This window comes from Bufo bufo, chromosome 5 (genome assembly GCF_905171765.1).
Source record: "Bufo bufo chromosome 5, aBufBuf1.1, whole genome shotgun sequence".
Classification (NCBI taxonomy): Eukaryota; Metazoa; Chordata; class Amphibia; order Anura; family Bufonidae; genus Bufo; species Bufo bufo.
Genome location: NC_053393.1, coordinates 539572770 through 539587126, shown reverse-complemented (window position 1 = coordinate 539587126; position 14357 = coordinate 539572770). Strand labels below are relative to the sequence as shown.

General features: G+C 39.7%; 1 protein-coding gene across 1 annotated transcript in view; it reads left to right on the top strand.

Moving 5' to 3' along the window:
- Positions 1-14357, top strand: part of AGMO (alkylglycerol monooxygenase) — a 241059-nt gene that overhangs the window by 95689 nt on the left and 131013 nt on the right. Inside the window, exons 4-5 of the mRNA XM_040431290.1 lie at positions 180-283; positions 8435-8530. Coding sequence (XP_040287224.1) covers positions 180-283; positions 8435-8530 — 200 coding nt within the window. The remainder of the gene's footprint in view (positions 1-179; positions 284-8434; positions 8531-14357) is intronic.

Genomic DNA, 14357 nt, shown 5'->3' with positions numbered 1-14357 from the left:
GCCTAAAGCCCCTCATAAAAAATCTTGGATCTACCATAAGCATATTGGATGGTTTCACCCACATTGTACATAGGTTGCTCTTCAAGATGGTCTCCATTCTTACATTTTGTAATCTTGATGGCCATATATATATTGAGGCAAATAATTTATCGGTATCTCTTTACTTTTTTTTTTAACAGAAGTTAACATCATTTGGGCCGGTCATCAAACACACCACAGCTCGGAGGATTACAACTTAACTACAGCTCTACGGCAGTCCTTCCTGCAAAAATATTTTTCTTGGGTAAGTCATAAAAGGGTCCATATGGACAAATTTCATACAGTTTTTGGTTTCCTCTGGTTGTCCTTGGAAACAGAAGGCGGTTCAGTTCAACTTCGCTGTCAGGCATGGGTCCTTGAAGTTGGGCTCTTTCGGTATAACTGTCACTTGAGCTTCCATAACTCTTGACCTCCGGAACTGTAGAAAACCATTGATAATACATCATGATAACAGAAACTTGGCATCAAATGACATTGAAGTATGGCACAATACATGACATCTGTCAAGGTTTGGAACTGACCTCCACAATGTCATAAAAATACAGTTATCCTTTCACATGGCATAGGGACATCTCACAAGATAACATGAGTGTGTATCAAGGAGCGTCCATTAATTCAAAGAATGAAGGAGATGTGGCGCTCATCAAAAAATCGTTTTGAAAAGCGTCCAATGTCCAAAACTCCTTGCGAGTTTTGGCATTTTTCCAATTGCCACACTTATGTCATGGAAATCAGTTCTAGGTCATGGATACCTCCAATTAATAGACAAAAAAATCTAATTAGGATTCTGAATCAAAGGGATTTTCTAGTACTTAGATATTGATGGCCAGGACAGGTCATCAATAGAGATGAGCGAATCGACTTCGGATGAAACAGAGCAGGAGCTCCGTACAGTATTAGAATGTATTGGCTCCGATAAGCCGAAGTTCTTACTTCGCAAAATAACTTCATAAATCAATTTCTATTGTAAAAAAAACATTTCCCGAACTAGGGTTCGGTTCCAAGGGCTCGCTCTGTACAGTATTCAAACGAGGTATTATGCGAATCCGGCTCGCTCATCCCTAGTCATCAATATCATAAATATGGGGGTCCAACAGCACGCTCCCCCAAGCCGTTCTGGGCAGCTTCTGCCTTCCTAAACTGTGTAGTTTCCTTCACCAGCGTATGGAAGCTGAGCTTCAATATCCTGACACGGCCACTACACAGTGGACAAAGTCTACTGCTTCCAACTCCATTCACTTTTTAGCTTCCTATGTTATTGGTGAGGGTGCTGGAACCCACAGGCATATTGGTGACGTATCCTGAGAACAGGCCATCAATATCTCATTACTGGAAATCCCCCTTTAATACAGGGGAGGATGGGGGTCGTCTGTTCAAGATCCTCATCTCTCAGTGGAAAGTGGCTACAAAGATCATCTACTGCTCTGGAGAACCTGTTCTACATTAAACAGACAACCCAATAATTTGCAGAAGAAATGTGTAAGGCACAGTTCACAGTAACATTCGAATTCCGGTAGCCTGATCCAGCTGAAGATACATTGAACACCACCAGGTATCCCTACAAATAAGAGCTGATCAGTGGATGGGTGAAGGGGCATTTTATGATAAATTTATTGACATGGGACTGTAGGAAATGCCCAAACCAGAGAATCATTTTAAAGTAATAAAAATCTTCATAATTATTAAGATGGGGCTAATGGGGTTGTGTAACATGCTGGGGTCATCAACTATTGCACTCTAGTCCCTCAAATACAAGTTTCCAAGGTGCTTTGTTTTTTAGATACAGGGGTTAAAAAATCAGTTTGCAGAGTATCACTTCTCAGTTCCATCAGCTGCGATGGCTCATGGCAAGCTTCATCTCATTATAGCTAAACTCTTATCAAACTGATAAGAATATGGCTTAAATAAGTGTTTGTAAGGTCAAGGGTTCACATGAGCATTCAGCTGATGGGACTGAGAAGTGATACGCTGCAAGCAAGAATTGTAACCCTTGTATCTCAAAAATGGCTGAACAGTTTTAATAAAGACCAATTGAAAAAAAAAGATGAGTATGAGTAAGGGTCCATTCACACATCCGTATGTGTTTTGCGGATCCACGGATCCGCGGATCTGCAAAACACGGACACCGGGAATGTGCGTTCCGCATTTTGCGGACCGCACATCGCCGGCACTATAATAGAAAATGCCTAATCTTGTCCGTAATTGCGGACAAGAATAGGACATGTTCTATTTTTTTCGGGAACGGGATTGCGGACCCGGAAGTGTGGCCTCATAGAAATGAATGGGTCCGCAATTCTGTTCCGCAAAATGCGGAACAGAATTGCGGACGTGTGAAAGGAGCTTTTTTTTGGGAGGGGGGATTTCGCATTGTGGGTGAGAATTTGAGCCTTTTTTTTATGTATCATGCTCTAGGTCAGGGCTGGTCAACCTGCGGCTCTCCAGCTGTTGCAAAACTACAACTCCCAGCATGCCCAGTCTGCCTACAGCTATCAGCCTACAGCAGGGAATGGTGGGAGTTGTAGTTTTATAACAGCAGGAGAGCCGCAGGTTGGCCAGCCCTGCTCTAGGTGTTTTTTTTTTTCTAAAAACAATTTTTACTATACCTTGAAAAAGGGTCTTATAGGTGAATTTAGTGATCTGATTATATTCTTTTCGTCCTGGGCTCTCCGCATGATCCATTTACACAGTTTATCACTTTTTCTTTAATTGTGTCAAAGATATTCCTTACATTCTATTTCTAACCCTTCTGGCTATCACCTTATCTGACTGCAAAAATTATCTTCTATTTTTAAAAGTCATTTCCCCGAGCCGAGATCGCTGAGCGCAGCATATCTCTTTAAGAAGAGAATAAACAAGCTGAGCTGGACTTAATTACACCTGTTCAGTCTCCGGTGCCAAGAAAAATATCTGAAAGCGCAGGGATGGAGGAATGGAGCGATCGGCATCTCTTATGACCTGTAACAGTTTGTGTTGCAGCAGGTGACTGGGAAATGTGTAATGTCATCTGCCCGGCATGACAGTATAAAACAGGAAAAGACATCTTATAGGCCCACCCCACCATGTGCAGCTTCCAGGACCTCTGTCTGCAGCAGCTAGACCACTCCACATTCAGTAAGCCAAGGCTTGGATATAGAGAGAAAAGCTGCCCATAGACTTAAAGGGCATATTTCAGCAGGATCAACCCCATTCAAGTAGATGCACTGTCTGGTAGCTTTGATCCTGCTGATTAAAATGACACCTGTCTTGTGAAAATCAGATGTAGCTTTACAGAGAAAAAAAAGACTGTTATTCTTCATACAAGCGAGGGCTTCACTGCACTGAGGGCGTGGCCAGCACTGGAGAGCTGAGGAGCACTGAGGCTAGGCCCCGCCCCTTATGTTACCATTTTCATAAAGAATAAAAAGTCTATTTTCTTGGGAACTCCACAACCGAATTCCACAAGACTGGTATTGTTTTGCTCAGCAGGATCAACCCCACCAGGTAGTGTATCTGGGTTGATCCTGCTGGTATGTGCTCTTTATAGTCTTCACTATTTGTCAGCATGTCCTATTTGGGTCCAAAATGATAAGGAAATTATTAATAAAAACTAGTGAAGTTTGCAAAATCAGTAGTAAAGAGGAAATGATACACACACATATGTAGCAGAGCTGAATTTGCATTTGCCTATGAACTGATTTCAAGCTAAAGGGGTTTTCCAGGAATTAGATACTGCTGGCCTGTCCTTATGATAGGTCGATAGTATCAGATCAGTGGGGGTTTAAAAGCCAGCGCCATCAACTGGTGATCACTGGTGTGAGAAACTATACAGTGTACAGAGCTGCAAGCAGAAGGCTGCAGCCACTGTGTGGTGGTCAAGTGAATGGCAGCTGAGCTGCAGTACGTTGACCAGGAAAACCACACAGTTGGATGGAGCATTCCATCCACTGCATACTTTCCTGTGCCAACGACTGTCCGTGGGGGTGCCGGGAGTTTGACCCCCATCAATCTGATGTTGACGACCTATGGTGAGAACTGGACATCACTATCTCAGTCTTGGAAAACCCTTTAAAGGCTCCTGGGAGAAATGAAAAACTCAGCTCTGCTACATCTGAATATCCACTTACTTGTGATTGCTGATATAATTACATCTCGTGCTGTTTTCAAAGCAAATTTTGACTATGTCATGTGAGAAATTATTGAGCCAGTCATTCCACATATGGAAGGGTGAAAGCATAAAAATAAAAAAAATCACCTCTACAAGAAAGAATGTGTTCACATGGAAGTGAATGGAAATTTAATAACCTTTATGCAATGAAAAACATTTTGGTTTCAGACCGATTAATGAGCACCATTCCTGCTAAGACCATCTGCACCCTGAAAGCCAACACAACACTTGTCAGATCTTTTCTAATTTACCCTGTTGTCGATGCCAGCAGATTCAATAAAAAATTGAAAAAATGTTGGGTGGGGGGATGAAGCTTCGTCTGATCCTCCATCTCATGGCAGTCCAAACACTGACTTGCTTTCACACAAGTCATCAACTTGTGGGGATTTTTTGCCTCTTCTTAGGAAAAAAGAAGGTGTCCTACTAGGAGTGGGCAGTAAAAACAGAGGGGGATGCTAATGAAAGGCTTCCCTGGGGTTGCGAGGAGAAGGAACAGGAGGAATGCTGTAACCCCTGACTCTAAGGCACGGTGTCAGACTCAGAGGTGACCTCCCCATCATCCTGCTGTGACTGAGAGGAGGAGTGAGCCACCCGGTCCACAATCGTATCCACTTGGTCCTCAATAATAACGTGGCGCCTATTGGAAGCGAGAGAGGACTGTGGCCTGCTGCCTGGGTCGCTTCTGCCATGAGGCAAGATGAGAATCTCACCTCAGGCAGTGGTTTGCAGTGCCCTCGAGGGGGGCGGCATCTGCGCAGCAGTTAACAAGCACTGGCTGATGCCTCTGTGCCTTCTATGTGACTCCATGCTCCAGAGGCGGTAGGGCAGACTCGTTGGTTCCTGCCCTCTGAGCAGAGAGCCAGAACTAGCTGGCCTTCCGATCAACCTCTCATCTTGAGCCCATAGTGGGCCCACCCACTTAAATATAGGAATTCAAATTTTTCTTTGTGTCTGGCCAAAGATGTCATGTCACACAAGTCCTGACTCATCTCACACACAAAGTCCTGACGACATCCCTAATGAAAATACTGGCAACTCCTCCCTCCCCTCTTACCAGTGCCACCCCACCGGTAGACCTGCTGTTTTACAGAATAGAACCCCTGAAGCTCAAAACCCCAAGATCTCCCTCAAGCACAACTAGTATCGCTTGAGGCCATGGGGTCCTAAAACTTAACAAGCCACCACTTAAAATCTATTTAAAATACCGATGTGGCAAAGTGGCCTTTGGTTGCCTGAAGGTTTGGGTGCATCTGCCAGCTCTGCGCCTGTTATGGATGGTGGAGTCTGATCTGAGGAGGCTGTGTACTTCGTAGTGTGTTTAGCCTGGGTGTGAAAACACCTGAAAGCAGCGAGATACTTTACAAATCACATAAATTGGACACAGAGCAAATGGGAGAGAATTCCATTAATAGCGACCGAATGTTCACCCCACCTGCAGCTCATTATTACGAGTTTAGCTCCATGTAAAATATTACACTTGTAATGCGTTCCCCCAGAGATCACCTGGAATTGGACCTGGACGTGTGCGCTCTAGAGCAGGAATCTCACCTTGGGTTCATCTGTGTGTACCTGAGTCCATTATTCCCTCACCCCGGGTTAACATGCATGGCGGTGGTGGTGACGGCAGCAGATCCCGTCTGCCCTCAGCTCCACACCTGGAAACACTTGTAGCAGTTAAAGTAGCGAGGATCCTAATGATATGCATAAAACGTATCAGGTAGAACCAAGAATCATGGGATTTATTTATATGGTGGATTTTATTTTTTAGAAACAAAGTTACAATGCTCCAATTTTAATTCTAAATGCATTGGAATAATAATAATAACAAGAAATAATTATAATTATTATAATAATAATAATAATATAGTTGCAAGATAGACATTAAATTATACCTTTAAATTATATACTCGTCAACATTGAATGAAAACAAAGAAGGAAAAATTATGGAATAATGGAAATCAGAGGACGGATAGACATGTTAATGATATGCAAATGATAACAAAATGGAAACAAAGTTTTCAAAACATCTCAATTTATTGAGTACGGAGTATGAGCTCCACATGCAGAAATCCACGCACTTCCACACCTTGGCATGCTATTAGAGGTTATTAATAGTTGTCTGAGGAATGTTCTGCCACGAATGCGCTTGGGCACACAGATCATCAAGATCCGCTGCTGGCAGCAACCTTTACAATTGTCTGCTCGATGGGAGACAAGTCAGTAGACTTTGCAGACCATGGTAGTACATTCAGGCCGCACAGGCTGCTCAAAGTAGCACAAGCAATATGCCGATTGGCGTTGTCCTATTGAAAAATGGCTACTGGGGCACTTTGGGGAAATGGCTGTACCACTGGTTCCACAACGAAATCAATGTAACGCCAAGCTGTTAGTGGGCCTGAAATGACTAGAGAAATCCAGCTACAATACTTTATATGCCACCCCAGACCGTAATCCTGGGAGTAGGACCGATGTGACATCCTCTTGTGAAGGCCTCTTTATGACGTTGCCCACATGGTCTCCAGACAAATCTCTAGCTATTGTTGCATCAGAGACAAAAGCAGACCTCCATTCCAGCCTCCATTGCCATCTTGTTGTGCACCATGATAGCCTTCAAGAGCGGTGGAGTGAGGTCAGTGGAACACCTATAGCTGGACGACTGGCTCATAGCCAAATGTTATCCAGACACCTTCTGATGGTTTTCGTAGACAATGTTTGCCGCCCTAGGCATGGGATGTAACTATTTCACTTGCAGTACAGAATGTATCACTAAGCGCCATTTTTGCCATGTGTGCAGAGGTTCTCCTCTGTGGACCTTTTGAGGTCATTCTAGTCCATTGTTGTTCTTCCCACCACTAGGACATACAACGTTTAACAGTACTGATATCTTGGCCTAGGCACATAGCGATCTGCCAGAGTAATAAACAAAGGTCTCTCAGTTCAAGGATTATGTCCCTCTCAGTTTGTGAAAAATGGTGATAACTTACACATCGATGAACTGGAGGCATCACACAATCATCCAACATGACTTGATCTGATTTTTGAGGTTTCATGTGGCTAAAAAAAAAATTGCTTTCAATCTGGCTTTTATGCCCCTCCCATAAGCCACAGGTTGGAGCTAGGTGCTTGAAAATGTCATCATCTGCAGATCTTAGGGAAACCTGCTACTTTCTCAATCTGCATAACTCTATGGCTGGTCCTTCCTGGTGTTGCAATTTCAATGTTGAAGAGTGTTTGTCCCCAAATAATTCTTACATTATCTACAACTAGTCAAGCAAAGAGGGTCTTTATGCATTCAAATTTGCACGGGAATTTTTTGGGGACTGTAAAAATACCAAAATAATACCTACCTTTTTATTTATTTATTTTGCAACGTGTTTTTTTTCTGCATTTTTTTCAGGTTTTGCACACAGTATGAGTATCTCTTACCACTAGAGTTTTCTTCATGGCATTTGTCCCGTATAGAAAAGGTGATATTAACATGCCTGAAAAAAAAACTAAGAACTCTAGCAAGCTACATTTTGGAAAAGGAGTGAGAAAGAAAAAACACCACCTAATGATTTAAAACACTAAGAGCAAACATACAAACAAACAAACTCAAACCCTGGTGTATCCTGTATTTCATATTTCCCATAAACCTTCAGGTAACATGTGGAGCTGGTGTTTTTACTGTAAAAATTTTTTAAAAAAAACAAGGTGAAATGCCTTTGATGCAAGTTTAGGAACTACAGGCTCTCATTACGGAGACCCAGGCAATGCACAGTGGGAAATGTATGCAAATTAGCTTTCCTCTGAAGGAAAGAAAACAAGGTGACCCTGGTCCTCCTTCTGGAGCACAGATCTCAATGGAGTGAGTCACATACATATAGTCACCTCTACACTGAACTCTATGGAGGAATTAGCAGTCGAGAAAAAGCAAACCGGGGTCTCTGGACCCCCAAGCTCTCAATAAGCAAGGACTTAAAGGGTTGCACATATTTAAAAAAAAAAGACAGTTTCCTTCCAGAAACAGCACCACACCTGTCCATGAGCATGGTACTGAAGATCAGCTGTATTGAAGTGTGGGCCACAGTTCTTGAGAGAGAGCATCCATGCTTTTTGAAAAATTTCTTTAAGATGGGGGTACCATTAAATTGAGTTATCAAGATGCACAAAAGGAACTGGTAAACGGCATGTTCAGCTCTACTACATCACTGTATACCATGTCATATTTATTGCTTTGGGCATGACATGTTTTTTCTTCTTGGCTTCCAGATGTTCTATTGGCCAATGGCTTTTTTCATCCCTCCATCTGTGTTTGCTGTCCATCTGCAGTTTAATCTCCTGTACCAATTCTGGATCCACACCGAGGTAAGCATTTTGACTTTCCTTCCCTCTGCTCCTTTTGCCTTGGGCATTGTCTTAGAAAATCCAACAGGACCTGATTTATTGTGTACGAGAAATCTTTGTCTGACTCCCTTAAAGAGAACCATCTGTTGGCTTCCCCTGAATATATTGCTAAGTTTATAAGGAACAATGAGAGCAGTTGGTCTCAATTAGATAACATTCTTTTGTTCGATCTGTAAAATATCAGCCCCTCCCTCCCCATTCCATGTAACGTGTGTCTGCATCTTGTAACATTTTGATCCTCAATAGGAGAACACATTTCCAATGGATTTTCTTGCCAAGGGCAAGATTCTTGAGATGATTGTATTGGAGATCCAACGATGCAGGGAATCGAGGAAGAGGATTGGAGTGGTGGCACAGATAGAAATAGTGGTGGTTCATGGTGGCTGTCCTTACTCCAGTGCTCCCTAGGGCTGTGCAGAGATTGGAGGGGGCACCCGATCTTCTAGGACTCTTGCTTGGTGTTAGTTGGGTTGCCATTGGGATTAGGAAGATGGGTGAAAAGCAGGAGAGCAGGTTTAGGTAGGGGCCACTGGATAATGGTGAGTCAATAACCAGGCACTTTTGCTTGCATCAAATAAAGTCTTTCTTTACTGAATAGATAATGGGTGCAGCAGTTTATATAGAAACAAAAGTCAAAAGGTCTGAGTTATATCACAGAGGTGTTTTATCCCACTGGCTATGATGGTGGTAGTCCTACTCCCTGTCTCTCGCTAAGTACACGTTGCAATTAGGGATGAGTGAACCTAGTGAAGTTCGGGTTCGCCGAGTTCGGCCAAACTTCAGGTCAAAGTTCGGTTTCAGGACCCAAACTTGACCCGAACTCGAACCTGAACCCAGACCCCATTAAAGTCAAAGGGGACCCGAACTTCACTTTATTATTTTCCGTTATATCATGGTTATAACGGAAAATAATAGCATTCTTAAGACAGAATGCTAAATAAAATGGACATTGAGGGGTTACAAATAATAAAAAAACTCACCTTATCCACTTGATCGTGCAGCCTTGATCGCGCACGTCGTCGTTTTCCAGGACCTGCAAAAGGACCTGCGGTGATGTGGTGAGCGCGGTGATGTCACCGCAGGTCCTGCTGAATGAAGATAGAATGAAGATTCTATCTCCATTCAGCAGGACCTGCGGTGACGTCAGCACGGTCACTATTTCACCATGTGGTGACAGCGGTGACGTCACCGCAGGTCCTTTTGCAGGTCCTGAAGAAAGAAGACGTGTGCGATCAAGGCTGCGCGATCAAGTGGATGAGGTGGGTTTTTTTTTAAATTATTTTTAACCCCTCAATGTCCATTTTATTTAGCATTCTGTCTTAAAAATGCTATTATTTTCCGTTATAATCATGTTATAACAGAAAAATAATAAAATCACCCGAACAACAAACCTGAACTTCAGTGAAAAAGTCCGGGTTCAGGTCCGGGTACCCAAACTCACAGAGTTTGGTACGAACCCGAACTTTGCAGTTCGGGTACACTCAACCCTATTTGCAATATCTCCAAAATAACCATAGTCCCGTTCTCATTTACTCTTTCTGCAGTTCTCAGGCTGAGAGGTTAGCCAGCCCATCTCAAAGTGTGATGGGCACCTAAACAATATACTCTTTCCACATATGTAAAGTCCTAGTGCCATAAACGAGCGGTATCTTACTGTCTGAAACCAGTGCACAACCTCTGGAGGTGGTTCTAAACCTTTTAAGATGTCTGTTCTCTTTCTCTTATGGGATAGTTCTCTCAGTTGAGTTGTTCTATGACAGATATTAAGACTGAGGAATGGTGTTTTCCTGGATGAGGCTTCACTACGGGCCTACTTGGTAGGAGCTAATGCATACATGTCTTGTTTCCAGCTCTGCTCAACTAAAGGGGTGGGACTAGTCAATCTCCCCAGCAACCTAAGGCTTACCCTGCCTGTGTTAACTCTTGGTGGCCCATGTAATATCCATGTGGGATATATACTACACAGAAAAGTGTACTTTACCAATAAATCACAACATTTAGCTTGCTAACATGAAATTAACCCTACTAGTACTATAGTAGTTAGATACTTCTACATAGGAGCAGAATTATATTAGTTATATTCTTGTACATAGGAGCAGAATTATAGTAGTTATATTCTTGGACATAGGAGGCAGTATTATAGTAGTGATATTCTTGTACATAGGAGCAGTATTATAGTAGTTATATTCTTGTACATAGAATTAATATTAGAGTAGTTATATACTATACATAGAAGCAGTACTATAGTAATTATATTCTTGTACATAGGAGCAGTATTATAGTAGTTATATTCTTGTACATAGGAGCAGTATTATAGTAGTTATATTCTTGTATATAAGAGCAGTATTACAGTAGTTATATTCTTGTACATAGGAGACAATATTATAGTAGTTATATTCTTGTACATAGGAGCAGTATTATAGTAGATATATTCTTGCACATAGGAACAGTATTATAGTAGTTATATTCTTGCACATAAGAGCAGTATTATAGTAGTTATATTCTTGTACATAGGAGCAATATTATAGTAGTTATATTCTTGTACATAGGAGCAGTATTATAGTAGTTATATTCTTGTACATAGGAGGTAGTATAATAGTAGTTATATTCTTGTACATAGGAGCAGTATTATAGTAGTTATATTCTTGTACATAGGAGCAGTATTATAGTAGTTATATTCTTGTACATAGGAGGTAGTATAATAGTAGTTATATTCTTGTACATAGGAGCAGTATTAAAGTAGTTATATTCTTGTACATAGGAGAAGTATTATAGTAGTTATATTCTTGTACATAGCAGGCAGTATTATAGTAGTTATATTCTTGTACATAGGAGACAGTATTATAGTAGCTATATTTTGTACATATGAGCAGTAATATAGTAGTTATAGTCTTCTACATAGGAGACAGTATTATAGTAGTTATATTCTTGTACATAGGAGCAGTATTATAGTAGTTATATTCTTGTACATAGGAGCAGTATTATAGTAGTTATATTTTTGTACATATGAGCAGTATTATAGTAGTTATATTCTTGCACATAGGAGCAGTATTATAGTAGTTATATTCTTGCACATAGGAGCAGTATTATAGTAGTTATATTCTTGTACATAGGAGCAGTATTATAGTAGTTATATTCTTGTACATAGGAGGCAGTATTATAGTAGTTATATTCTTGTACATAGGAGGCAGTATTATAGTAGTTAGATTCTTGTACATAGGAGCAGTATTATAGTAGTTATATTCTTGCACATAGGAGCAGTATTATAGTAGTTATATTCCTGTACATAGGAGCAGTATTATAGTAGTTATATTCTTGTATATAAGAGCAGTATTATAGTAGTTATATTCTTGTACATAGGAGCAGTATTATAGTAGTTATATTCCTGTACATAGGAGGCAGTATTATAGTAGTTATATTCTTGTACATAGGAGCAGTATTACAGTAGTTATATTCTTGTACATAGGAGACAGTATTATAGTAGTTATATTCTTGTACATAGGAGCAGTATTATAGTAGATATATTCTTGCACATAGGAACAGTATTATAGTAGTTATATTCTTGCACATAAGAGCAGTATTATAGTAGTTATATTCTTGTACATAGGAGCAATATTATAGTAGTTATATTCTTGTACATAGGAGCAGTATTATAGTAGTTATATTCTTGTACATAGGAGGCAGTATTATAGTAGTTATATTCTTGTACATAGGGGACAGTATTATAGTAGTTATATTCTTGTACATAGGAGAAGTATTATAGTAGTTATATTCTTGTACATAGCAGGCAGTATTATAGTAGTTATATTCTTGTACATAGGAGACAGTATTATAGTGGCTATATTTTGTACATAGGAGCAGTAATATAGTAGTTATAGTCTTCTACATAGGAGACAGTATTATAGTAGTTATATTCTTGTACATAAGAGCAGTATTATAGTAGTTATATCCTTGTACATAGAAGGCAGTATTATAGTAGTTATATTCTTGTACATAGGAGCAGTATTATAGTAGTTATATTTTTGTACATAGGAGCAGTATTATAGTAGTTATATTCTTGCACATAGGAGCAGTATTATAGTAGTTATATTCTTGCACATAGGAGCAGAATTATAGTAGTTATATTCTTGTACATAGGAGCAGTATTATAGTAGTTATATTCTTGTACATAGGAGGCAGTATTATAGTAGTTATATTCCTGTACATAGGAGCAGTAGTATAGTAGTTATATTCCTGTACATAGGAGCTGTATTATAGTAGTTATACTCTTCTACATAGGAGCAGTATTATAGTAGTTATATTCCTGTACATAGGAGGCAGTATTATAGTAGTTAGATTCTTGTACATAGGAGCAGTATTATAGTAGTTATATTCCTGTACATAGGAGCAGTATTATAGTAGTTATATTCTTGTACATAGGAGGCAGTATTATAGTAGTTATATTCTTGTACATAGGAGCAGTATTATAGTAGTTATTTTCTTGTACATAGGAGCAGTATTATAGTAGTTATATTCCTGTACATAGGGAGCAGTATTATAGTATCTATATTCTTGTACATCGGAGACACTATTATAGATGTTATTTTCTTGTACAAAGAAGGCAAGTAAAGAAGAAAAGTAGATAGTAATCTGTTATTTGGTGTGCTATAATATCTAAAAGGAAAGACTGTTGAATAGTCACGATTATTTAAAGGAAATTGCTGATACATATTTTGCTTTTATTCATTGTATTTGTACATTTGCTGTTATTCAGATTAAAGTGCCTTGTATTTCTATTCTGTCAGTTCCGTATCATTTCCCTCCTCTGGAGCTCCATATTATCCTAACATGGCTGGCTTGTGGAGGTTGTTTTATCTGAAATCATCAAATATTTTCATTGTACGCTATAGTTTAGACATTCAGCTATGGTTGTGTAATGCGCTCAATTAAGTAGAAACGGCCTCATCAGGTAGAAAAACAGAATAAATCAGGATTGAATCTTGAGATTTACATTGTCCGAGACTAAGGAAACAAGCGGTAATCCCTCTTGTTGGTTTTGCTGGGTTCTACCCCCTGCGGAGACTTTGCTTTACGAATTTGGCCACTGACTCCATCTGTGTAAATACGGTGAGCAGCCATCTTCCATGGGTTTCTTGAGCATAACTTTACATGTACAATATTTTTATGCTATGAAATATTCTTTCCCAAGAGTACGTGCACAGGTCCAAATGTAAATATCAGAATTTTTTGTATTTGTTTTTTTACTTTTATTTTTTCATATATATTTTTATTGTTGTTATATCCTTGGTGCTATGATTGAAAGTTGCTACTCCACTGGGCAATGCCCAGGCGGAAGGACCACTCATTTACCAGACGTTTACCCTATGTGATGCTGCAATCAATACCGATCATGACATCATAAAGTAGGGAGACGCCCTTTTCTCCCTAATCATCAGTCTTTTCAGTCGCTAATTGCATTTAAGGGATAACCCTTGGTCTTACAAATGCAGATATTACAGTACCTGTTAGGGCATTATGAAAGTATACTTATTTTATATCACAGGCAGTAATATATTGGAGTACATAGTTATTTCATGCACTACAATAATAATAAAAGAAAAAAGTTAAATCCTTCTTAATGGACAACAAATTGTAAAGTTTCGAATAAAATATTCGATTAAAACAGCAGAAATAGGAAAGAGTTAAACAGTATTATAAAATATAAGAATCCATATAATATATATCCCCTTAATCTTTACAAATTGTATAAACATAATCTACAATGTGCAGAAAACTACTTGAAAGCTAA